Source organism: Sinohyriopsis cumingii, chromosome 3, assembly GCF_028554795.1.
Source record: "Sinohyriopsis cumingii isolate HCF-2022 chromosome 3, ASM2855479v2, whole genome shotgun sequence".
In the NCBI taxonomy this organism is placed as follows: Eukaryota; Metazoa; Mollusca; class Bivalvia; order Unionida; family Unionidae; genus Sinohyriopsis; species Sinohyriopsis cumingii.
In genome coordinates this window covers 60,572,121-60,600,057 of record NC_142963.1, presented here as the reverse complement: position 1 = coordinate 60,600,057, position 27,937 = coordinate 60,572,121, and the positions used below count along the sequence as shown (strand labels likewise).

Genomic DNA, 27,937 nt, shown 5'->3' with positions numbered 1-27,937 from the left:
CAAGGCTGAAGTGCCGTTAGAGAAAGCAGAAGTGTTCATCACTGGGGTGTGGGATTCTTTGCTCACTGCACTCAAGCGACAATGTCAACCCAAAGAAGACGATCGCTTGAGACTTTCCATACAACACGACGGTTTGAAATCCCCTGTTTGGATCGAGTTTAGCACCCCTGCAGAATTGACCGCTTCCAAAGTCATGGACAAGATTCAACACGTACAACAATCTAATGACCAGTTTGACATTACCGATGGTAAAGCCACACTGGACATGACCCACGTCTCTCCTCCTCAAGGGACTGGACGCAAAAAGATGTTATTGGTGGACGACCTTCGCAACACCAAAAAGAGTCTCGTCCGAATTAACAACACTCATGACCAGATGTGTTTAGCCCGTGCCATCTTGGTGGGACGAACCAATGCCGACAAGAACGACACGGTAGAATGGAAAAGAACCTGGAACACTATTCAACGTTCCGATCGAGCCAAACAACGAAACGAAGCAGAACTCCTGTTGCAACAAGCTGGCCTGTCCAAAGACACACCCTGTGGCATTCCTGAGATGCAAAAATTGCAAGATGTCCTAGCTCCACGATACACCTTGAAAGTGCACCCTCAAGAAATGCGCGGGCCTCTGTTGTTTCGAGGCCAACATTTTAAGGACGGAAAATACATTCATGTTTATTATCACGATGACCATTTCGATACCATTACCACCATCACCGGATTCCTGGGATACAGATATTACTGTGAGAAATGTGATTATGGTTATAACAATCGAGAGCAACACAAGCATTGTGGAATGAAATGCCCAGGATGTTTGGCCTCTCCACCCTGTCTGAGCGAAGAACCAGTGCCTTGTTCAACTTGTCTGCGCACGTTTGTCAGCCCTGCCTGTTACCAAGAACATTTGAAGACGCAAGGTTCACAGAAGAAATGTGCTTGTCAACTCCTGAAATTGTGCCCTACCTGTGGACAAGGCATACTTTCCAATAATGCCAAGGCACACGTATGTCGAGGAAAGAAAAAATGTCACATTTGTCACCACATCGTGGACTTGGAACACTAATTCTACGTGCAAAAATATCAACCCCCACCAGAGAAAGAGGACGGTCACAAGAAGAAAGGCAATTTCATCTTTTTCGATTTCGAATGCATGCAAGAGACCGGCATTCACATTCCTAATTTCTGCGTGGCTCATCGAGCGTGCGAGAAGTGCATTCAAGAACCTATCTTCAGTCATTGCCCTCACTGCAGCAAGATTCCCGGAGGGCGTGAAAAAATCTTTCGGGGACCAAAGACGCTAGCCGATTTTGCCCAATGGGTCTTAGACCCCATCGACAAGACGTGGAGCCAAGAGGACATCGAACGTTACGGAGATTGTCATCGTCATGCCACAGTGATGGCTCACAATTTCTCCGGATACGATGGACAGTTTCTTTTGAGGTATTATACGGAACAAGGCACCGAACGACCTAAAGTCACTTTGAACGGAGCCAAAATCAATTTCATGCAAATGGGACAGGTACAGTTTAAAGATTCCATGAGTTACTTGGCCATGCCTTTGAGTCGAATGCCTAAAACATTTGGAATGACAGAAATGGCTAAAGGGTACTTTCCACACTTTTTCAATACAGAAGTCAACACGCCATTCTACCCCATTTACCTGAGGCTCACTATTACGACCCCGACAACATGCGTACCGAACAACGAGAAGCTTTCTACGCTTGGTACCAGGCTCATGCCTCGGACCCTTTCGACTTTCAGGAAGAAATGCTAAAGTATTGTCGTTCCGACGTGGACATTTTACGGCGTTGCTGTGGAAAATTTCGAGAACTGTTCATGGAACACGGAGGGGTCGATCCTTTGAAAGAAGCTTGCACCATTGCCAAAGCGTGTTCCTTAGTGTATCGACAACGATTCATGCCTGAAAACACCGTGGCTGTCATCAGCCCACAAACGACCCACTATGTCAAACGTCAATACTCGGTCAAAGCCCTACGTTGGTTACATTACTTGTACGACAAGGAAGACAAATGGATTCAGCATGCCCGCAACGGAGGGGGCGAAAAGACCATCGGAACGTATTCGGTCGATGGCTGGGACTTAGAAAACCAGAAGATCGTGTACGAGTTTAACGGTTGCTTATTTCACGGATGTCCCGTTTGTTACCCTGACCGTGGCACTAAAAATCAGTTTTTGCAACGAACCATGGAAGACTTGTACCAGGACACTTGTCAGCGACGACTAAAGTTAGAACAGCAAGGATACCAAGTGGTGGAAATGTGGGAACACGAGTACGATCACCGTATGAAAACTGATCCCGAGTTTAAACGCCTCGTGGAAAGTTTCCAGTTCATGGACCCGCTGAACCCGAGGGATAGTTTGTACGGAGGAAGGACCAATGCCACCAAAGGAGAAGAAATCAAATACTTGGACGTGTGTTCGCTGTATCCCTACGTGTGCAAATATTGTCGCTTTCCTGTAGGGCACCCGCAATTGTTAACGGAACACATCGACCTGAAAAACATTCGACAATACGAAGGCTTGATCAAGTCTAAAGTTTTGCCTCCCACGAACCTATACCATCCCGTCTTACCTCACCATTGTCAAGGCAAACTGATGTTTCCTTTGTGCCGTACTTGTGCCGAAACGTGCAACCAAGACCATCCTTGTCAGCACAGCCAGGAAGAACGGGCCTTGACGGGAACCTGGGTCAGCGTAGAATTGTTCAAAGCTCTGGACATGACATACCAACTGTTAGAAGTGTACGAAATTTGCCACTTTTCCAAGACACAACAATACCACAAGGGTGACCCCAGTCAGTAAGGCATTTTCGTAGACTACGTGGATGCCTTTTTGAAACTGAAGCAAGAAGCCAGCGGCTATCCTTCCTGGTGTCACACTCCCGAAGACCAAATACAATTCAAAGAGAAATACTATGAACAAGAAGGCATCACTTTAGACCACATCGAGAAAAACGAAGGCAGGCGATCGTTTGCCAAAGTGATGTTAAATTGCTTGTGGGGTAAAATGGCACAACGACCGTGTTTACCCAAGACGGAATATTTGACAGAACCTTCCCGCTACTTCCAGATGATTCACGACAAAACCAAATACATGAAACACGTGGACGTCGTTCGCGAGAATTTGATCTTGGTCAATTACGAAGAAGATCTGGACTTTGTACAAGACGACACTTTTGGAAATGTCATCATTGCGGCTTACGTGACAGCTCATGCTCGCTTAAAATTGTACGAAGCTTTAGAACTGTTAGGGGAACGTGTCCTGTACTTTGACACGGACAGTTGCATTTACATCCATCACCCGAGTCAACAGCACCCTGACATCGAAGGAGACCGTTTAGGAGCCTGGACAGACGAGCATCCCGACGACAAGATTCTAAGTTTCGTCAGTGGTGGTCCCAAAAATTACGGCTACGAATACCGGGACAAACAAGGAGAAGTGCACACGACGTGTAAAGTGAAAGGACTGACTCTGAATTATCGTACCAGTCGAGTGGTGAACTTTGGGGTATTGAAAGAAGCCTTGCAATCGGGAGAGGATGCAAACTTTAAAGTGACCACCTATCAACCGAACAAAATTGTACGTTTACCCACTCACCACATCGTCAGTCGGCCCTTGGAAAAAGTCTATCAAATCGTGTACCATAAGCGAGTGCGACTTCCCAATCATTTCACCTTACCGTATGGACACGTCGGTATTGGTCTGTATATAAAAAGGAACCTAGGTAAGATCGATAGTTCATTGGGACTACCAAGACCGAACGAACAAGATGAATACTTTCAGAGAAATGCAAAACAAGTTGTTTAGAAAGGCACAATTCAAGTGTGGGGCTTCGGAAGTGGAATGCGATTGTGAGCCTTGCGATGGGTACGATTCTGTACGTTGTGACCTGAGCGATGCCGTAAAGCATCATGGGAACTTTAGTGTCACTACCCCTATCATGGAAAGTGATGCTGTGCGTGTCAAACCTGAGGGATGCGAAAGGGATGCCGCTCGTCCTCTTGGACATTTTACTGGGTTTCGTTTTAAAGGGGAATGTTCACCTTCACGTATACCCCCCTACGGATGTCATCCAGCCCTGAGCAAACTCCTGTTCCTGTCACCCACCCCTTATCGAAACGAACCTGTGAAAGACGAATATTCGTTTCCTGTGCGTTTGTCGGAATACTGCGACTTTGAAAATCGTCTTCAATCGTTCAAAGGAAAATGGCCTAAGTATCTGGGAGGACCGACCCCCGAAGAATTAGCCAGAGCCGGATTTTTCTACTTGGGCGAAGGAGATAAAGTCAAGTGCTTCAGTTGTGGTGTGTCACTTCACCACTGGGAACCGCAAGATTCGGCCTACGTAGAATATGCTCGATGGTCACCGAATTGTCATTACTTACCCTTAGTGGAACCGAGACATTGAAGTAACTTCTTATCATAATCTGTTCATGAATACTTTACAAGAGAACATTCGTGCTTTGCCTGTGGAGTTGAGAGAACGCATTTACCGAGAGCTGGTCAAAATACAAGTAAAACGTAAAGAACAATTGCATCCGTTACGTCACCGGTGTTTGAACCACTGGTACCTGAAGGCTATACAAGGACTGATTCAATTGAAAGTGTTCCATCGGACAGACATTGATGAACGATCCTCTAGTTTTAAAAAGGATTGGTTTGTTATGGACGATTCTACCTACATCATTGTAAACGTACTGCATCGAATTCCAGAGGAAGAGTTAACCAATTACCAACATCTTGAACACAATGTCAACTTAGTGAAAGAGGAAACTTCTGAACGAATTGTAATGTGTAGATTAGTGACTGAACGATTTAAATTCGACACTGAAGTAAAACCATGTTTGTGCAAACAGTACATGTCTTGTGTCGGACCAAAGAGGATTTAGTATGACCTATTCATGGATACTTTGTTAGAGAACATTCGTGCTTTGCCTGTGGAGTTGAGAGAACGCATTTACCGAGAACTGATCAAAATACAAGTGAAACGCAAACTCAAAGTGATTCATCCGTTTTTAAATTATGCTATGTTCCAAAGTACAAGAAGACTGATTATGAGTGGATATTACATTAGGCACAATGTTAAACGAGGCTATTGGCCACCACCCAACGATTCCAAAAACAGTGTATATACTTATGGATACTTTACAAGAGAACATTTTGGGCTTGCCTGAGGAGTTGAGAGAAAGGATTTACCGAGAGCTGGTGAAAATACAAGTCAAACGTAAAGAACAATTGCATCCGTTACGTCACCAGATCTTTAACCACTGGTACCTGAATGGTATAAGAGGACTGATTCGTCAAAAATTTTTTCAGTGGTCAGACCTTGTTGAACACTTTCAGTTTGTGGATGATGATGGACCAGACGTTCGTAATTTTCGTTACTTCGAGATTCACTTACTCCAACGTATTGAGGAAGACGAGTTAAAGGATTACCAACATTTGTTACATGGAATCTGCTTAGAAAAAGACGAAACATCTAGACGAACTCTGACGTTTCAATTACGGTATGTAACATTTAAATTCCCTACTGGAGAACGAACATGTTTGGTTAGAAATTACATTTATTGCTTCCAAAACAAAGACACTACAAAATCAAGTTGCCATGCCACGGATTATGTCACATATCATTGAACAGATTCCGTGGAAGGAACTCAATGACCATATTCAAACCGTGGATCATTACCATCGATTATTACAAGAACTTTATCCATTCAATTTGGGACGACAAGTGGTGTGTGTCTTAGTGACTTGTTTTCTGGGATTTCGTTTACCAGCCGATTCTTTGTGGACTCTTTACGATCAGTACTTACCACCTCAATGGCCTTAAATGGTCACGAAAAACTCCTTTGGCTCAAAGCCTTGCGGTTTCATCTGGATACTTCTCGACCTCCCCGGGAAAAAAAGATTCGTCAACTTTTAGCTACCCAAGACGTGTATGACGATGTGTGTGTAGCTTGTGACTTACATCCCAACTGGACAGATGTCCGTGCTTGGAAAGAATGGGGTTTTGAGGAATGGACCCAAGAAGTGGCCCAGTATGCACGAGAGTTGTTCAAGGAAAAAAGTTACTTTTCAACCCGTGTTAGTGACGGTGCCAGACGAACCCGTCACCCAGGACAGGACTGTCGTGGACAGACCTGAAAGACCCTTTCGGGAGGACACTTGTGTGACTTTACCCCCTACTATAGAACTGGTTAGAACATTACCCAAAACAAGTTGTACAGACACTTGTGTTTATTTCACGTTCGTGGTTATTATGTGCCTTTTATCCTTGTACTTAAGCCTTTGGCTTTTATGTATTTTTGTCTTTCGTATTCATGTTTGAAAAAAAACATTCAATAAACGTGTTCTGAAAAAAGTATATAAACTCTTGTCTTGTTTGTTTTCGTGTCACAAGTGACATTTCTGACACTATGGTTACCTCTGCTGTCTCTGCTCCCTCTTCCTCCACTGTCAAAGTCATCGACGAACACTTAGATCGTGCCAGTTGGGAGGCTTTGTATCTTCGCCATCCCTTTAACATGCTCATTGCTGGACCTAGCGGTTCAGGCAAAACCGAATTCGTCAAACGTTTGATCGAACATAAACATCATTTGATCGATCGACCACCTCAGCGGATCGTGTGGTGTTACAAAGAGTGGCAATCGGCATACAGCCTCTTGTGGGAAAGTCAAGGTGATTCCATCGTGTTTGTGGAAGGCATTCCTAAAGAAGACGACGGCATCGTCTCTGACTCCCGTCAAACACATTTGGTCATTTTCGACGACATGTTAGGAGAAGACGAAGAAGAAATTAAACTGTGGTTCACGCGCAAAGGGCATCATCGTAATGCCAGTGTCGTTTACATCACCCAAAATTTGTTTCAACAAAGTAAAGCCCATCGCACCATCAGTCTCAATGCGCATTACGTGGTCTTGTTTAAAAGCCCTCGAGATAAATCGCAAGTGCAAGTCTTAGCCAAACAGTTAGGAACGCCTTGGCTGACTCAGGCGTACGACGATGCCACTCAAACGCCACACGCCTATTTACTCGTCGATTTGAAACCTACGACCCCCGAGGATTTGCGATTTCGTACCCACTTGTTTCACCACTGGTGCCAAGACGGAGGGCCTGTCCTGTACACGTCTCCGTCCTCGACTTCATTTTCACTCCCCATAAAAAATCTATAAAAACCTCAGACCCTTTTCGTCTGTCTCACACAGTGTGAACATGACGTCCCTTTAGTCGCATCTTCCCGTCAAGTTGATTCTTGCCTTGTATGGCATCAGTCGAGAAAAAAATCCACAAACACGAGCTCGTGTCTTAGAAGCTAGTCTCAAAGAAGTCTTACGATGGTTCACGGTGACGGCACGTCAAATACTCCAAGGAATCATTCAGATTCCTCATCAAACCAAACGCTTTTTCGATCGAAACAAAGTCGCTTTGGTCCAACTGGCCGATCTCCGCATCGACACTCAAACCAAAAAACAAATCATTTTGAAACCTGGAGGGAGCGGTACTCTAGGAGGCGTCATCATTCGCTCACTTTTAAGATGGGATCCTAATGCCCCCAAAGTTATCCCCAAGGAAAAAGTCCAACGAAGCCTCAAGAAGAAAAAGACCAAGTCCCCAAGGAGAACTTCTCCAGTGGCGGGACCCTCCTCTTACCAGACACCACCCCGGAAAAAGAAAAGAAGCCCCCAGAAAAAGAAACAGAGAAAAAGTCCCCAGAAAAAGAAAAGTCCACAGAAGAAAACTAGTCGCAAGAGAGGCACTTCGGCCAGGACGCAACCTTACATTCGCAAACCACGACCTGCCACGTCGGTGACTGTGTCTCCGGCAGCCTCACGTTTATCCACTTCTCCGTTGATGAGACCAGGAACTGAAGAGTACTTGGAGACGTTGATCACACCAAGAACTTCTCCGTTGATGACCCCAAAAAGAACTTCCCCAGTGGCAGGACCCTCCAATTTAGTAGCAGTGGCTGCTGCTCACAAAGTACCTTCTCCCAAAATCAAAGTCCATGAAAGATCGGGCATGTTACAAAGTTTACTGGATTTGTCCAAGCAAGAACTGGCTCGATTTAGTCCGTTGCGTACCCCTGCACGACGTGTCATGCCTGTCCTCAAACTGATACGACGTAAAGACAATCAGTGGCGACGCGTTCCAGTATAAAAAAGGTGTGTGACCAAGTCGGGGGTGTCAGTGTTTTTTGGTGCTCCTGAAGACTCAAAGATGTCACCCTCCAGAAAACCCCAAGGAAAGAAAAGGAAAGGACTACCACCACGTTTAGTCAAACATGGGGACCTGTTATCTGTCCTGTCCAAAGCTTCTTCACCTCTACGAAAAAAACTCATTCAATCAGCCTCCAAAGAGGTCATCGATACCGTGTGCGAATGTTGTTTGAACGTTTTGAAAGGCACGATCCCTTTGTCCAAACACCAGAAACAATGCTTAGGCAAACATCGTCACGTTCTTCGCCAAATGGTTCGAAAGAAAATTCCCATTCGTCAAAAGAAGAAGATGTTAGCTCAACGTGGAGGCATTTTGCCTCTCTTGTTAGGCCCCATACTGAAAGGAGTCTTGGGAACCATGTTGGTTGGACTGGTGGGAGCAAGATAAAAAGGCCCTCGGAAGTCCCAAGATCTCAGAATCGACCCCTGACAACCCCATGGAAGGACGAAAACTAGCTTTAGTGCCTTACAAACGATGGATGGAATACCATCGGTGGCAAGGACAACGCACCCCGCATTTACCTCCCAATCCCAATTTGAGCGAGATGTCCCAGTTACAACACGAATTGCAATCCTTGATGGATCGGCAAGATTTGTCCGAAACAGAAAAATCGCAAAAGTACGGTCAACTTTTGCAACGACTGCAACTCTTTCACCAGAAAGCTTTAGACGAAACAGCTCTACCCACTTTGAAAGATTTTAAGACCTTGATGAAAAGTCCAGCACCATCACCAGTACCAGTACCGGTGGTCAAGACATAAAAAGGAAAAGAAGAAGAAGAAGAAGAAGGGTTTCAAACTCCACCACAAAAAGTACGCAAGTTAACAACACCACCTACCTCCAGAATTGGATGGATTAAAAAGATGATGGCCACCCCTTCTTCATCACAAGAGAAAAAGAAAGTGAAGACAGAAGTGAAACAAGAACCGATATCCCCCGCTCAGACATCCTCCTCCTCTTCCTCTTCAACACCTATTGCCGGTCGCACACGCAAAGCATTGCAATCCAAGAAAATATCCCAAGAGAAAAAGAGTAGCCTCTTCCAAGAGAGGGTGCCTTATTAACACACCAATCAACACAAAAAAATGGAAAAAGTCTTAGCCAGCATTTACTACGATCCCTCCCATCCTGCAGGTCTCGCAGGAGTTCAAAAATTGTATCGTGCTGCCAAAACGCGACTGAAAAGTCTCCGTTTACCTCAAGTGCAACGATGGTTACAAGAACAAGCTACCTACACTTTGCACAAACCCATTCGACGCAAGTTTGCCAGAAGTCGCACCCGAGTGGAAGGCATCGATCATCAATGGCAAGCCGATTTAGCCGATGTCTCTCATTTGGCCAGCTACAATCGTGGCTACAAATATTTGTTTTGTGTCATCGACGTCTTTTCCAAGTTTGCCTGGGTCGTGCCCTTGACTTCCAAATCCAGCAGCGAGTTAGTGCGAGCCCTGCAACGAGTGCTGAAACAAAGCGGTCGTCACCCTCTTCGATGGCAAACGGACAAAGGCACCGAATTTCTGAACCAAGCTTTCCAAAAAGAATTAAAGAAACGTGACATTCATTTTTTTACCACCGAGAATCCCGAAACCAAAGCCAGCATCGTGGAACGTTTTCAACGCACTTTGAAAGAACGCATGTGGAAATATTTTACGCATCACCACACTCTGAAGTACATCGACATCTTACCGCACCTGGTGCAAGCGTACAACCAATCTTACCATCGAAGCATCGGACGTGCCCCGCAAGACGCGACTCCCGACAACGAAGTGTTGGTGTTTGAGCGTCTGTTTGGTACGTCCCCGACGAGGGCTGTCCCCAAGAAAAGTGGAGAGTTGGCCGTAGGAGATTGGGTGCGCATTGGCAAAATCAAACGCACTTTCGACAAAGGTTACTTACCTAACTGGACGACCGAATTGTTTCGCGTCACTGGACGAGTGCATGGCCGTCATCCTGCCGTCTATAAATTGGAAGACATGAACGGAGAAGTGCTCAAAGGAACGTTTTATTTGCCCGAGTTACAACGTGTCACCAAAAAAGAAGAGGACGTGTACGACATCGAAAGCATTCTCGAACGCGGAACCCGTAAAGTAGGCAAACGACGTGTCAAAGAAGTCAAAGTACGTTGGAAAGGATATCCACCCAGTTTTGATTCTTGGATCGACGCTTCGCAAGTCATCGACTATAAAAAGAAGTGACCATCATGCCCTTTCACACAGCAGACGCAGCTACGTCGACCACTCCTTCTTCACCTAGTTCTTCTGTGCAAGATTTACAAAAACAACCCTTGTGGGTGTGGTGTGGAGAACGTGTGCCTAAAACGCAAATCGTCTTTTTCTGCCAAATCTTCGTGGTGTATTGTGTCATCGGGGCAGCCATCGCCAATTTGAGTTTGCAACAAGGAGACAAACAATTGTGGGCCATTTTATTGAGCAGTTGCATCGGTTATCTGCTTCCCAATCCCTCCCTGAAATTCTCCTCGAACGGGAACCACGGAAACCTTGTGTCCAGTGCCAGTGCCAGTCACCACTCCAACCACAACCAGAACCCCATTTTGGACGGAGACACGCCTCTGACGTCCACTAACCCCTTGGACAGCCACAGAACTCTGGAATTATGAGTCACGAAAACCAATTTTACTTAACCTTACCCAGTGACAGTTCCATGGAGGTGTTTCCCCACAACACGTTGTGCTGTTACACGGCCAAATTACCTCAGGCCATCCCCTTAGATCACGAAGCCCATTGGGAAGTGGCTTTAGTGGAAATGATTCACCCGACCCAAGTCCTCAATGTCCTTCCCAATCAAAATTATTTTACGGTGGAAGTTTATGACGAACAATTGCAACAGTGGATGGATACCCATAGGAAATATGACAAGAAAACCCGTTTACAAAATCAAAAGTACACCACCTATCACTTGTTCATTCCCCCAGGCTATTATTTTAGTGGTCAACATTTGGTCAGCACCATAGCCACCAGGTTTAATGGCGTGTTTCTGAAAACTTTGGAAAGTGTCAATAAAGGTATCGTCACCCTGGAGTACCACAAAACAGCTCGTCGCTTCCTGATAAAATTTCCTGAGGGGCGTAAAATGATGTCTTTCTTATTTTGTCCTGAATTGTTTGACATGTTGGGTGGAGACATGGAGCTGAGGAAGAAAGTAGAACAAAAACCCGAATTACCAATCATTGCCGACAACGAGACTTTTGCCAAGTATTTTCGTACCCCGGTAGAACTGAACCAAGGACTGAATTTGATGTTTGTGTACTCCGATGTGGTGGAGTATAACGTGGTGGGACACACCTCCGTACCGTTACTGCGTGTCATTCCTTTCAAAGTGGATTCTGCCGCAAACGCTGACGAGGAAGGTGGAAACACTTACCACGTTCACCGCGAATTTGTCCATCCTCACTATTTGCCTGTCAGCAAGTCGTATTTGGACACGGTCAACATTACTATAAAAGGAGATTTGGGACAAAATATTCCATTCACCAAAGGAAAAGTCACGGTGAAACTCCATTTTCGAAAACGGTTCTCTCACGACTCGTAAGTAAGTCATGTATCCAGTGTACCGAGGGGTTGCTCGACAGCGAGGACACGGTTTAGGAGATATGTTAAAATCGGCCTTTCGTTCGGTGGCCCCAGTGTTGAAACCGATGGTGACACGCGGATTGCACGCCTTGAAAGATGCGGCACTGACGCAAGGCAAAGAATTTCTCCAAAATGTCATCATCGACAAACAAAACCCTAAAGAAGCTTTCATGAGGGCAGGCAAAAATGTCTTGCTGCAAACGGGCAAAGACCTTTTGGGCCGACGAGACACACCTATAAATGCCCTGCACGCTACCGAATCAGGCATTCAGCAAGGACAAGGCAGAAAGAGACGACGAAGAAAACACCCTTTCACCAGACTTCAAGCTAGAAAGGCCAAGAAAAGAAGAACCGTTCGAGACTTAGACGTTTTCGATTATTGAAACACAGAGAAAAATGATGCACCGAGAGTCTTGCGCTTGTTCCAAGACGGAACTGGATCTGTTTGCCATGCCCCCCACCATGATGACCATGCAAGAATCCCAGTGGGTGGAATTTCACCCCGTCTCCTCATTGACAGCCTCAGCTGCCATCGAGTTTGAAATCAAAGGACAGCCCGAAGATTACATCGATCTGAATAGCAGTTACTTGTACTTGAAAGTCAAAGTTGTCGATGAGGACAATTCGACCCTAGATGGCGATGAGGTAATAGCTTCCGTCAACAATTTCTTGCATTCCTTTTTTAGCGGTGTGGACTTGTACTTGAACAACAAACTGGTCAGCAGCAGCATGGATACTTACCCTTATCGAACGTACCTGGAAAATCTCTTGACGTACGGAATAGACGCCAAGAATACTCATCTCAATGCTTGTGTGCTGTGGGAACCTGACGAAGCGGGCATGTTTGACACAACTGACAATGACGGCTATGAGGAAAGACGAAACAAAATCAAAAATGGACAAAGTTTAGAACTGATGGATCGTTTACATCTGGACATGTGGTTGCAAGAGAAATATTTGCTAAACGGGGTGAATGTTCGCCTGAGACTGAATCGTAGCAGTGCCGCTTTCCATTTGATAGGTACTACTGTTTGCAAAACTGTCATCGAGGAAGCCAGGCTCTACGTACGCCGTGTGGAAGTGTTACCTAAAGTGGGAAACGACATCAGTCAGACGTTGAGCAGAACGACCGCCAAGTATCCCATACGACGCGTGGAAGTGAAAACGTTCACCATTCCCAAGGGACAGCGATCCATGATCGAAGATCATCTGTTCCAAGGACAGCTACCCAAACGTTTAATCCTTGGTATCGTCGAGAATGGTGCCTTCAACGGAGTTTTGGGTAAAAATCCTTTCCACTTTCAACACTTTGGCGTGTCCAAGATCGAAGTCAGTCGCGATGGCAAGACCTTGTGTACCAGACCTTTCGAACCTGACTTTGAGAAGAAGAATTACTTGAGATCGTACTTGTCCCTGTACGAAGCCACCGACCAGTTAGGAACCAACACCAGTCACGGCATTACGTACGAGGATTACGCAGGAGGTTATGCTTTGTGGGCTTTCGATTTCACTCCAGACCAAGGCAGCGACGAGGATATTTCCACCCTATAAAATGCGGCCAGATTCGTGTGGAAATTCAGTTTGCAAACCGAGACCCTGATGTAACGGTGAACGTCATCCTGTATGCAGAATTTGATAATACGATAGAAATCAATAGTTTGAGAGAAGTCATTCTAGATTACTAGAAGCCATGGAAGACTGTTATCCCTCTTTACCTAGTGGATAAACTTTGGACATGGAATGTGAGGAGACTGTGGAAGAAGAAGAAGTGATCATGATGAAGTCGAGATGACCAGAACAAGAAGCCCATTTAGTCTCCTGTTTTGCCAAACACTTGGCTGAAAAAATAACAGAATTGGTCAAGAAAAATTGCTATGGATGTCAAAACGATCATCCCAGTCAAATTCAACACGATAAATGCCTGATGTTAAGTCAAGAAGAAAAATTGGACGAGTATCTGGACGAAGCTTGGAGTCTCATCTCGGACAAAGACGTGTTGCATCAGTGGTATAAAGACTTGCGTGAACATTCTTGTCCACCATTAACCACTCAAGAGATCCATCGTATCGAAGCTCTCCTGAATCAGAGTGAGGAGACGAAACGAAGAAACGGTTATTTGTCAGACATTTTCAAGCAAAAAGTCAGGATCGAATTGATGACTTATTATTACCTGTGAAGAAGAAGAAAAAAAAACACACACAAATCAATGGATACCTGGGAACTTTATTACCTTTTGAACCACAGTTCGTACACGGCTTCTTTGAATCCTGTCGTCTGTGCTAAAGATGAACTCCCTCATCGCAAACCTCAAGACCATCTAGCTTACGTGATCAACACGGACGACAGTCATCTCCCAGGAACCCACTGGGTAGCTGTTTACTTTCCTCAAGAAGGATGTGTGGAATATTTCGATTCGTACGGATTGCCTCCTTTGGAAGACGATATCATTGACTTTATGAGAAGAAATGCTCAGACCACCCGATTCAATAATGTGAAATTACAAGGCACAGATTCCTTGGTGTGTGGACAATATTGTGTGTATTTTCTGCATCATCGCAGTCTGGGCTATTCCTTAGAACATTTAGTGACTCATTTTGATCCTCGTTCTTCTACTAGAAACGATGTGAAAGTAGATCGATGGTTTTGTGACCATTATGCTTATCTTTTGTCTCAAGCTAGGAAACGTAGTGTCCATCAATGGCCTAATGATTTCCAACAGTGGAAATCACAATTTCATTCACAACGTTGTCAGCCCTGTTTAAAGTAGACTGTATTTGAAGAAAAATGTTTGATCTTTTGAAGAAAAAAATGTTTGATGCTATCATGTTGGATTATTTTTTAAAAAATATGTTAGAGTTGTTGTTGGTTAGTGTTAAGTGATTTTTGAATAAAAAATGTTGTGTTTTGAAAAAAATGCCTTTGTGGTTTGTTTAGCTATAAGACTGATGGATTGATGCTCTTTCATTTCTTACTATCCCTCCCATAACACTCACTGAACGTTGCGACTCGAAAACCGTGTGGGGGATGTTTTCCTTCACGTCCGCGCTTTGACTTTAAGAACCGCGGTTGTTTCCAGTCTAACCATCCATTGTCGACTCATCCTCCTACGAAGATGTGCTCCAAACTAGCTAAGCTCAACGAAGCCTACGTGAATTTGCATAGGGTCAGACACAGTCTGATACCGAAGCCAGAAGAAATAGAGAATGTGAGAATGTTAAAAGTCACTGAAGACCTGATAGAAGAGCTCTTCAGAGAAGAAATGAACAGGGAAAAGAAGAATGGACAGAGAAGTACAGACTTCAGAGACAGCAGCAACAACAACAACAACATCAGCAACCTGAAGCTGACAGAGGCTTTGTCGATTGTCGTATCGACACCAAAGAGTTCTTCTTCTCTTTCCGAAGAAGCAGACCTATTGCCAGAAAGTCTATCCTCAGAGGACATCGCATTCTTAGAAACTAAAAAAGATTGCCATAGCAAACAAAAAAAACAGCCCTTTTCAGGGCTACCCCAATACTCTAGAAAAGAAATAACAATCCATTTGCCAATGTGTGTAGGTAGAGTAGTGTGAATATAAACACTAACTCTTTTTTAAAAAATGTTTGTGTGTTTGTGTGTTTGTGTTTGTAAGTGATAACGTAAGTTAGTATGGATAGTAGATTAAAATGATGTTTTTCTTAGTGTTTGAGGTGTGGGAGAGTATATTTTGGGGTTAGATTGATTTGAGTATGTGGATAGTCTATTAAAGTGATTGATGAAAAAAATTTTTAAGATAGGAATGGGAAGTATAAAAAAGTGAGTGAGTGTTTCTTTTAGGTCCGCGCGTTGTTTTTTTTGGTCATGATCTAGGTAAGATCAATTTTATGTTTTTTAGGGGGATGTTTTCCTTCACGTCCGCGCTTTCAGTGTAAATTGAAACTCGCTCGGCAGTCTAGCTGCCCTTGTTGATTGATCAACACCACCACCAGAAGAATGAACACGAGATTGGCGAAACTGATGGAACTTCATGTGCATCTGGAATATGCCAGGCGCCTGTTGAATGAACTGGCCGCGGAAGCCATTGTGGAAGACGGAAGGATGAGAGAGGAGGAGGAAAGAAGAAATAAAGAAGAGGAGGAGAGAAAATATAAAGAAGAGGAGGTTGAGATGAAAGAAAGAAGAAGAAGAGGAGGAGGAAAAGGAGAGAAGAAGAAGAAATTTCAGAATCCCAGAGAGCGAAAATTGGGATTCTGAAGCCACATATCCTGCCTCTGCTCTCTCCCCCCAAAAGGTAAAAAGCAACTGGGGGACAAGATGTGTATGTGGCGCCAGGCCTGGAAGGTGCCACCATTAACCAGGTGTCCATGAAGTTCCAAACAAAAAAAACAGCCCTTTTCAGGGCTACCCAATACTCTAGAAAAGAAATAACAATCCATTTGCCAATGTGTGTAGGTAGATTAGTGTGAATATAAACACAAACTCTTTTTTCATAGTGTGAGTGTATGTATTTGTGTTTGTAACGGCTCGCGTACGTTTGTGTGAATAGTAGATTATGGGTTTCTTTATTGTTTCTTAGCGTATGTGGAGAGTATAGTTTGGGTTTTATTATATGAAATGAGAAAGTAGGGGGATGTTTTCCTTCACGTCCGCGCGATGTTTGGTCATGATCTAGGTAAGATCAATTTTATGTTTTGGGGGATGTTTTCCATCACGTCCGCGCTTTCACTATAAGAACCCACCACGTTCGTCGTTGGAACCATTCTACGGAATAAAGACAAGGAAGATGGTAGCTGTAACAGAATTGTTTAACCAGTTGAAAGACATTTGGTATTGGATGGTGGATGGAGCTTATGCAGTGGAAAGGATTGAACGAGAATGGAAGCATGAACTTACCCGAGATTTTGTCAGAAGACAAGTGACCAACCTAAAATTAGCTATGGATCTGGTGAAAGAGATGATAGAAGAAGAAGTAAAAAGACTAAGAGGCTTTACAGATCCAGAGTATGTAAAGATTGGTCACTTAAAGGAAGCCATGGATAATGTGATAGAAGTCAGGTGCTTTTTGGAAGACGTAATGGAATGGACAGAGTGGTCCTTTGTCAAAAAAGGCCTAGACCAGCTTAAGAAATCGGAACAACTTATGAGAAAAGTAATGGAGCAAGAAGTGAAAAAGATCAAAGACAAGTGGAATAAAGAACGAAAGGAGAAAGAAAACTTAAAGAAAAAAGAGGCCTTTGACAAACTCAACAACAATTGGATTAATATACAAGAGAAGTTCAGGGCTATGGGTCACCCAGACTGGTTACCTGAAAAAGAAAAAAGGAAGAACAAAGGAATTTGGGGAAAGATTAGGGGATGGATGAGGAAATGGAGGAAATAGAAGAAGAAGCAGAATAAACCCAAAGGCCCTTTTCAGGGCCAGCCATATTTCTCGAAAAGAGAATGACTTTTCAATTGCCTAACCCTTTTTTAAAAAATTTTTAAAAAAAAAAAAAAAAATCCCATATTCAATTATTCCCATGTTAAATTCCCCTTGTCGGTAAAAGTGACCCACGATTTATTCCCATGTTAATTCCCATTGTACGTAAAGTGGCCCACGATTTTTCGCCATGTTAAATTTCCATTGTACGTAAAGTGGCCCAGGGGTGTCTGTAATGCTAATTCCCATTGTACGTAAGGTGGCCCACTTCACTACTACTGCGCATAATCTCTGGAATACTACGTCCTACCCCTTTACCATGTCTGCCAGTACTCACCAACATTCCTCCTCCACATCTGCGTCGCCAGGAAGCAACCATAAAAATGTTGGCTAAGGTCTATGCCAGTGAGAAACTTCCACTGTACACGTACATCACCTTACATCCAGCAGTCCGCTTGACTTCGATACGTCTAATCGGGATAATTTCGTTGCCGGAGGATATAATAGCTATTTCGGCATGGAGTGTCGAGTGGTATTCGTATTCTCATTACTCCCACTGTGAAAATGAAGTCATATGGACAACGTCCTTTTGCATACCTGGGCCCAGCAACGTAGAACGAATTGCCCACTGAACTTAGACACAAAGACATAGTGATCTCATTCAAGAGCGCTCTTAAAACTCACCTATTTCGACTGCAAGAACAGACTTAAAGACCTAATAATGTTTCCTTACCTTAGATATTTTCAGCATGTTGTATGTTTTCTAATTTCATGGTGTTTGTTTTTTGTAATTATATCATTATATGTTTTTAAGGTGTTGTCAAATGTTGAAAAGCGCTTAGAGCTTCTAAAGATTAGGCATTATACAAATCATCGTTATTATTATTATTATTATTATTATTATTATTATTATTATTCAACAGATGTTGTAAACCACTCACTTGTAGCTGAGCCATCTGTCTGCCCTCCTGGCTTCAACCTTCCACGTCATCCGAGGGGCCCCGAGTGGTCTAAAACGCTCTCCGTTACGGATCATTTCCATCTCACCTCTGTCTGCGTGGGTTCGAGTCTCGGATTCAGCCAATGTGGATACGTGAGAAAGCTTGCCAGTAGCTTCTCGTGGGTCGGTGTTTCTTTCCGGGGTTTTCACGGGTTCTTCCTCCACCATTAATACTGGCCGCCATGTATAGCCTATCGTGTGCTGAAAAATGGCGTTAAACCCTACAACAATAACAAAAAATCCACGTCATCCGTGGACCACAATGAAATGCTTCCGGGCAGGATAGGGTCGTTGTACAGTCAACTTTGTCCGATGTGGCCAGGCCACTGACTCTTTCTGTTGCTGTGGAACTCTAAGTCTGTTTATGTCACAAACACAAGGGCTCGTATCGTTGCTTAAAATGTACCTGTCGTACAGGTACTATATAATAACTACAAAGGAGGACACTTCTCTCTTTTCTAGCGTGAACTATTTAAGAATAAACGCTGATATTTTAAGCCACATTTCGCGTAAATTTGGTAGCGATGTTTAGCTCAGGCATTCGACTTCGTATGCATATCCAGTTTGACTTGCTGTCATACCTTTAAGGAATGACTGACCATTTCCCACGCTTCTGCTTGATATAGCAATGATCGCACCTGCTTGATATGCAAGAACAACGCGCCGAATGAAATTCTGCTTTATCATTGGTCAACTGAAAATAAATTATAAGTAAATGCAGGACGTCATTTTCTTTTAACCATTGAGAAGACAGTATTCCATTCAGCAAAATTTCACTTTCGTATTAAGCGGGCGAGATCATAACCATGTTAAGTGGTAGCGTGAGAAAATGATCTGGCGTTCTTTAAAGATATGAAAGCAAGCCAAACGTTGAACACGCGTACAAAGTTCAATGCCTGAGCTAAACATCGGTACCAAATTTACGCGAAATGTAGGTTGAAATCTTAGCGTTTATTTTCTTAAATATGTCGTGCTAGAAAGGAGAAAAGCATCCTGCCTTGTAGTTATTATATAGTACATGTATGACAGGTAAATTGTAAACAATGATACGAACCTCTGTGGTCACACATTGTGAAGAACTGTCCACTGACAAACTTCCCCGGTGAACTACAGGCTCTGTACATTGCTGATGATGACGCTGTTAATTGGCTGAGCATGCACTGCACACGATAATTAAATAAATAATCTAGAATCGATGGTGTTAGCATTAAGTCGACAGACATAGTTCAGCTAGTAATTTATAGTCACAGCGGGATGAGCTGGTTTATCTAAGGGGTCTAATTATGTCATTGTCCCAGTAGGAATGCAAGGGTACACAAGAAGGGACATAAATTCATGTTAATAGGAACATGCACTAGTATTAGGTTGCGAACTGACCATACCTTATGTCTGTTGATTTATGATAAACGATATCAGAAGTAAAAAGAGTTGGAATGCTGTTTGATCCCAGGAGACGAAAAAAATGACTCGTATTTAGGTTGAGTGTTATATTTATCCAAAGCAAAAATAGTTCCATGCCTGTAATGCACAGTAGAAAAGAACAGTGTACATCCAAGACGTATGAAGACACGAAAAGGCGAGAGAGAGAGAGAGAGAGAGAGAGAGAGAGAGAGAGAGAGAGAGAGAGAGAAAGGAAGAAAGAAAGAAAGAAAGAAAGAAAGAGGGGGGGAATACGGCGACACCTATCACCAACAGTGAATTGGAAATGACTGGAAGCTACCAGGTGATGCTGACATGCCGGCAATCTGAGTTCGATCAGCCACTCGATTATATGATGAAACTTGTTCTATGGGTGTAACAGAACGGCTAACTGAATTTCAACAATTTTTTAAAATTTATTTAGTTTCTAACAGGAAGTGTATCATTCAAATGTCATGTTTAGGTTCATTTTGTTTGTGTAATTGATCAATATGTTATATTTTATATATGGGGTGGATGGGTGTAGTGTTATTTAGGAGATGATCAACCACGTTGTTATTGCCCGGATCGAGTACACAGCAAAATAAATATGACAATTAATGGATGGAATAGCAGAGATCTAAGCAGAGATATAGATCATCTCCTAGAAAACGATAACCAAACAACATAAGTTGTAGTTGTTGTTGTTGTAGGGTTTAACGCCATTTTTCAGCACACGATAGGCCATATATGGCGGCCAGTATCAATGGTGGAGGAAGAACCCGGGAAAACCCCGGAAAGAACCACCGACCCACGAGAAGCTACTGGCAAGCTTTCTCACATACCCACATTGGCTGAATCCGAGACTCGAACCCACGCAGACAGAGGTGAGATGGCAGTGGTCCGTAACGGACAGCGCTTTAGACCACTCGGCCACTCGGGGCCCCTCAACATAAGTTGTAGGGATCTGACATCATCCACACCTCTGACAGTATTGTAAAAAATAAGAAAAAAGAACTTACGGTTTTAAGAATGATATCCAAAAATAATCCACAAATCAAATTTTAGAAATCCTAATAATGAAATGTTCTAATGAATTCAAGTTCGATTCCCGACAAAGAATGCAAGATGGAAGGCAATGACGTATACTGCATCCTTTGTGGTGTTGTAAGGTCTACAGTTCTGGGTTATTCACAAACAATAAATCCAGTGTTTGATTTAATGAAATGTCTTTGTCCAAGAATTCTGTATGAGCACTCAATCAAGGAAAAAGAATTAATCCTTTTGAACCCAAATAATTCGAATAAACATTAAAATATTTCCAAACTGATACAACAAAAGAACCCCTTGACATCAAATGTTTTAAGCCCAAACTGAGAAAAATATATATAAACAATAATTATACAGTAACTCGAAACGCAAAATAAATTCTCGGATGAGGGTCAATTCTCCAGAACCTTCGAGAAGTATTTGCGTATGAAAGCACGTAGTCCCAATATGACCGTGACAAAAATCAATCATTTTAATCTAAGAATAGGATAAAAATAAAAAGTTGTTTACTTCTCTCACTGATTTCTGAATTAAGGTCGGGAACTAGGTCAGCTTTAGGTGTTTACAAATGAACGGTCGAGGTCAAACTATTTTCTGGAAAAGTATCGAGTTCCTAGTATAAAAAAACTATATAATTTTGACATATAACGAAATAAAAATTAAAAGTTTTTAAAACTTACCAAAAATTTAAATTCAATAAAATATAAATTAAATCAAATATGCATAACAGTATGTATGTATGTATGTATGTATATATGTATGTATGTATGTATGTATGTATGTATGTATGTATGTATGTATGTATGTATGTATGTATGTATGTATGTGTGTGTGTGTGTGTGTGCGTGTGTGTGTGTGTAACAAATAACAGCACCCCGAAGAAAATCGCACTGCACTGCGGAAATTTCGAAAACAGGCGGACGTTCATACTAACGCTAAATTATTAGTAATGTTAACCGGGTCAAGTGTAAAATTTCACCCAATACACGATTCTCATAAAGAGTTGATGTGCTCAAATAAGTAATAAAAGTGAATATATCCAGTTTCATGATCATACCAATTGGAACATCCTCAGCCCATTCCGTCAAATCGACTTAATGGAAATGGCCGAGCTGTGTTCCAATAATAACCAGGCATGCAATAGTATCAAGGAAACTGCTATATGATATGTATGTATGTATGTATGTATGTATGTATGTGTGTGTGTGTGTGTGTGTGTGTGTGTGTGTGTGTGTTCCACAAATTTTATTGAGCCGACCCTATCTTGCTCAGCCACTATATATCCAATGTCTGGAGTAAAAAGGGTGTCTATGGAGTAAATACGATCAATGTGAGAAAATTGTTGTTTGTCTCCTTTGAGGCATTTAACTTTAACACTGCTTTACCCGCTTCCGCTGATCGCCACGGCTTCCCAACTATGCATGCACAGGAAGCAGAAAAGGGTTATAACCAGGATTTTATTGTGTACATTACTTTTTTCCCCTTGTTGCTTGTCATGCAGTATGACAGCCGGTTACACCATTCGCGTATTATAATAAAATTAATTTTATTTTCTTCATTGTGTGAACGACAGTCAAATATTGTCGGTCACACCATTATATTTGCATTATGAACGCCAGGTACATATCTTGGTTCGAGGCAGATACATTCCGTGAACATGTTTGCGTTTGATATTTTATGCATAAGTTTTGTTTTATGTGTACACTTGTGCACACGAGGACGTGATATATTATTAATGTTCGTTTCTAGATACATTCTTAATGCAAGTAAGTCTCTGTATTTTTTCTGTACATAAAAATCTGATGCAAATACGTTAGTATTACCTATATAAAAGTATTGTTCTTGCAAAGGTAATTGGTACTGACAGAGAGAGAGAGAGAGAGAATTGCAAACGAACAGACAGACATCCTGAATAGCGCAAATTCATGGAATTATCTGTGCAGCCGAGCATTTTTAATGTAACTGAAATAGGCATCATTCTGCATCAGAGAGACTAGGTGTACTTGTGTGTTGGGTAAAAATTGGTGTTTGAATCAAAGAAATTGGTCCTTGTTACCGTTATCAACGATTATTATGTTATACCTTTCGATTATTACTATCTTGTATTTCTTTTATCATTAGATATTTTATGCAGATTTTGTCTTTTTTCATTCACGTGCTAATGACTGTTTAAACTTTAATTATTTATTTCATTTATCAGTTATGCAGTGACCTAAAAGGAAACAAATTGATTTCAGGAAAATTCAAAACAGGAATAAACATGAGAGTGACTAAATGATATAACATTTTTCTTTGTTTTATTCTAGTATAGTATAAGAAAGAGCAGAGCATGTGGGACGTGTCTGTGTGTCTGTAGGATGGCAAGAAAAATCTGATGCAAATACACGAGTGCGATGCTTTTCCTGTGAAAGTGACCTTTAAAAAAATGCGAGAGAGAGAGAGAGAGAGAGAGAGAGAGAGAGAGGCTTGTTTGCCTCCATCGAACAGTGCTAATAAAGTTACAATAAAAGTGACACAAAAATTACGTTTTAATTTTTTATTGAGTTAATTCACGCTCCAGATGATTAGCAATCTTAAAAAATTCTCAAAATGGCATTAACCGTCTAGAATAGAGATGTCAAATTCGAATGATAAGTATCACAATAAATAAATGCTATAAAATCATGACATGGGAATGAGAGACATACAGTCGGACGGAAATGGATGAAAAAAAGACCCATCTTAATTTTCTTAACCTTCGAGAAATGACGTCATTATTATTAGTATTTAGAACCCATTTTAACCTAATTATTCATAAAAACGAATAATTTTCGGACACCTCCCAAACGTTTTTTCGTCCTTTCGTCCCGCAAAGGTGCACTAGGACTATGAGTAAGATTTATGAAAGGAAAACATGCTTTTTTGACACGATATATGCATGGATGGTTTAGCCTTTCTTAGAAGGAGGAGGAGCAGCAGCGTACTTTGGAGCGGCCTGCACGGGTGCCAAATGGGGGTAACCCTGTGGTCCTGGGGAGCCGGGGCGGCCTGGAAATCCCCTATCTCCTTTTATTCCTGGTGTTCCAGGCATTCCAGTGAATCCCTGTGGTCCGGGGTGTCCCTGAGGTCCGCGAGGTCCAGGAATTCCTGGGGGCCCACTTGGTCCTTGCTCGCCTGGTGCTCCAGGTTCGCCGGGCTCACCTGGAGCTCCGGTAAGACCCTTATCTCCCTGGATACCTGGTAGTCCAGGGGGTCCGAAAGGTCCCTGGTCTCCCTTCTCTCCTGCGGGTCCGTCCTGTCCAGGTGCGCCCTCTGGTCCCATAGGTCCGCTTTCTCCCTTCTCTCCCGGAAGTCCTGGAAGTCCGTGTTCTCCTTGGTCTCCAGCAGGTCCCCTCTCTCCTTCTGGGCCAGGCTCGCCGGCAAGACCCTGAGGTCCCATTGGACCGCGCTCACCAACATCTCCGGGTGATCCTGGGTCTCCCATTGGTCCCGGGGGTCCTGGAATACCTGGCTCTCCTGGAGGTCCGGGCAAACCTGGATATTACAAAGAAGGATTATTACATTACGATTGTTCTCAGAGAAAGTACTGTAAAGCCTGTACGCTATGTATGTTTCATTAAGTACTGTAAAACCTGTATGTATGTTTCCTTAAGTGCACTAATATTAGCCATTTTTTCTTCTATTATGTCGAATGTGTGCATATCTTTAACTCAATATCAATGCCAGAAGTAAGATCAATACTTTGCGAATAAATAAATAAGTAAATAAAATAAAATAAAATAAATACAGACGTTTCATAAGAGCGAGACTAAAGTATCACTTAGATTAATTAGAATAGATTACTTCTGCGCGCAGAAAGCATGCGATCAGAATGCGGGTTTCCACGAAAGGATAAAATGTCTTGATTTTAATGATACCTATTTCCAGAAATGCTATGTTGATCAATCTGAGACTTTGGGGTTTTCGCTCAAAACTTTGGCTTGATTTTAATCCTTACACCACCTGCAGTTTTTACATTGTATGCCAAACCAATTTTCTAAGTTGTTAAAGAATAGCGAAAGCTGTCATTTTACTTGTGAAAACCGTCAGGAAGAAACAAGTTTTGGAAAAATGCACCAACCGTACTACTACGAGGTAATGAGATTTTACGCAACAGATGAAACAAAACGCAACCTCCAAATGATGTACTTTCTATAAAAGAAACTTCACTCTGTCTACTGGCTCTTGTTTCAATAAGCGAGAAGAAATTCGTATAAAAAAATCGCTTAGTACACAAATAAAAATAATCATTTACTACATACTACATCCTCCACCATGATATTTACACCGAATTAACACACGCACAGTCGGATAAGTTCTAATTTTATTCTTTATTTCACTCATTCCTTAAACATAAGGTCCGATCTAGATTTAGGGGAAGCTGCATTACAATGTTGTTTTTTTTTTGGTCCCCATTTAGAAATGTGTGAAATTGACGGGACAGAGCAGGTATCCACTTACCGGGTTTTCCGACTGGCCCTGCTGGACCCTGCAACCAGTAGTGACGCTTAATTCTCTTTAGTGCTACGGAGTCACCTGGAATAGAACCGAATATATATATATATATATATATATATATATATATATATATATATATATATATATATATATATATATATATATATATATATAAACACTAAACAGAACCTATCCGCATGCATAAGTATGTTTTAGATTGAATGGAATAAAACATAACGTGGTAGAATAGAAATTAATGGAATAAAACAGTTAACAAATGAATATTCAAGATCAGAAGATAAACAAACAGAAAATACGGACAATTGAATAGGAGCAACTCTACTTATTTTCGCATGTTTTTCATTATTTTTTGGCAATACAAACTTGTCAAGCGATATTTAATGTTTACATGTAACGTAATGTTTTCTTTCTCACATTTTATATAATAAAAATTAGAAAACGGATCAAAAGCCTTCAGGAATATTGGAGTAAAATACAAGCTGTCTATAAATTAGAGGCACGCATCTACATACATTCAAACAATTGTTTTCTGCCTTGATATAATATCAACATGTACCCTGATTATTTAATCGATGAGACCGCTCTGGTGGCATAAGTGATAAGGGAGACTGCCTCGGATGCTCGAGATCGCGGGTTCGAACCATGACCGAGTCATACAAAAGACTTCTAAAAATGTTACTAGCAGCTGCCTCTCTAGGAGCTCAGCATTAAGAGTTAGTTTTAGGGCTGGTTTGCCTGGTATCAGGATAATGTGACATGATGTTACATATCTGCAGCATGATGCCCCAGTGCTAGACATTACTATAAACTGCCACACTTCAGACATAGTAGCAATATGATATGACTAAAAATGTTTAAGTTATATTAAAATCTAAATTACACACACACACACACACACACACAAACACAAACACACTTAATCGATGGACTTGAGAGAGATGCTGTTATGCAACCAAACTGCCCGTACAACTTAAAAATCATGAAATTTAGAAATTCGTGTATATTTTAAATGTCTGTTAATATGTTTAAGACTAGCTTTGTGTTTTTAGAGGACAAAACATTTTCGTCAAAAATAAGCACTCAATCTAGTGATGCGAATCTATCATTTGTATAAATGTCGATTTCAGCATATATAGACAGATTACAATTCCTAGAACAATTTATATTTTGCAAAATGTTTCGATTCAATAGTTAAATAATATTGTAATTGTTACGACCTGCCATTTAGCACTTTGTATATATTTTAATCATTGATTATGTATGATATTCATAGATATTCATGGGAATCAAAAGAGGCTTGCATATTTGAATATCTCTGCTTGTTCAATATATCGCTAAAGGGGTCCCTAAATGTATAAAGATTCATCTCCGGACTCCGTTAACTTTCAGCAACATCTGAGCAGACTGAATGGTTGAACGTGCTGACGAGAACAGGTAGCGAGGATCACTTGTAGCACTATTTATAATTTTAAATATATATTTTGGTAGTTTCGAATCAGCTGCTGTGTATATTTAGCATAAAACTGGTTCGTATAAGAATCGTCACAACTAATTTTAACAGACCTTTTAAACCAAATAAAGCATGCAGATGGTGTTAGTAAATGTATTCAAATATATCTCGACATTATTTTTGATGCAATATAAAGAAAATTGGAAGCAGAATCTATTGCAAGTAATTAATAAGGAAAACAGTCCACAAAATAAGAGAAGTATTATTATGCTTTTAATTTTTGAAATATTTTTGTATCGTTTTTATTCAGATACCCATTCTAATACTGTTTCCTTTTGTAGGTAGACATTTTTTCTAGCATGTCTCTGCTTTAGCTTTCTATACAAAAACGCATGCTAGTAAATCATATTTTTGGAAAATTCTCTTTTCGCTCAGTGTCTTAAACCTGTTATATATTTGATGGTTCCGGATGAAATGTCTAAAACCTTTTAGTGATGAAATATAACATATGAAGCCAAATGAGTTTAAATTATATATTTTGTAAAAAAGAAACAAACAATATCTCGACTTACCTAAATCTTCATCCTCAAGTTCCTCATTAAGCCGTGTTATTTCAGCAAAGATTTTATCTATAAGCTCTTTCTGCTTCACCTGCTGTTGTTTGGCATTTTCGAGCTCAATCCGAAGGGAGTCCTGCTCACTAACTTGTTTTGCGTAGGCGCAAACACCTAGCAGCAACATCAACACTATACACTGGCCTGTCACCATGGTGGCACTGCCCAATGTTTCAAAGAACTCTGAAGAACAAGACTAGAGCGTGCGTTATATATACGTGAAGCACAGTTTAATTTAATTATATGCGGGCAGACGAAAAAGGAAATGGGGATGTGCCAAATTTGGATGGCACGTAGAATTGACTATTGTCGGAGAAATGTTCAGAAGTGGATGCATTATTCTTGCAAGGCACGGGGGAAAAAATTGGTTCATTTACACTGGGGAAGCATTTCCCACGAACAGGTGGCCACTGTCTTCGATTAGCTCACGTGGTGACTTGGCACAATGTTTATGTTCGAAGTAACTCCTGGTCCCCATTGCCTAAATTTAAATAAAATGCCACCTTTTTTTAATTTAGATATTGCTGTCTCATTGGTTTTAATCGATTATCACGGTTTTCTATCGGAACGTGGTCTAGATCAATATTTGCTGATTCAGAGTCCTTGGTAATTACCTATTCTGGAAAGTGATTACAAAAACTGTCATTTATGACTTCGCCCAAAGTTAGGTTAGGATGGAGAAATTTTCATAAATATTTGAAGT

At 41.7% G+C, this 27,937-nt stretch overlaps 1 protein-coding gene across 1 annotated transcript in view; it reads right to left on the bottom strand.

Moving 5' to 3' along the window:
• LOC149802947 (uncharacterized) overlaps positions 1–27,424 on the bottom strand; it is a 42,586-nt gene extending 15,162 nt beyond the window's left edge. Inside the window, exons 1-3 of the mRNA XM_089953856.1 lie at positions 27,193–27,424; positions 25,153–25,227; positions 23,602–24,186 (exon numbers count right to left, since the gene is read on the bottom strand). Coding sequence (XP_089809982.1) covers positions 23,602–24,186; positions 25,153–25,227; positions 27,193–27,388 — 856 coding nt within the window. The 5' untranslated portion in view covers positions 27,389–27,424. The remainder of the gene's footprint in view (positions 1–23,601; positions 24,187–25,152; positions 25,228–27,192) is intronic.
• Positions 27,425–27,937: the final 513 nt, after the last annotated feature.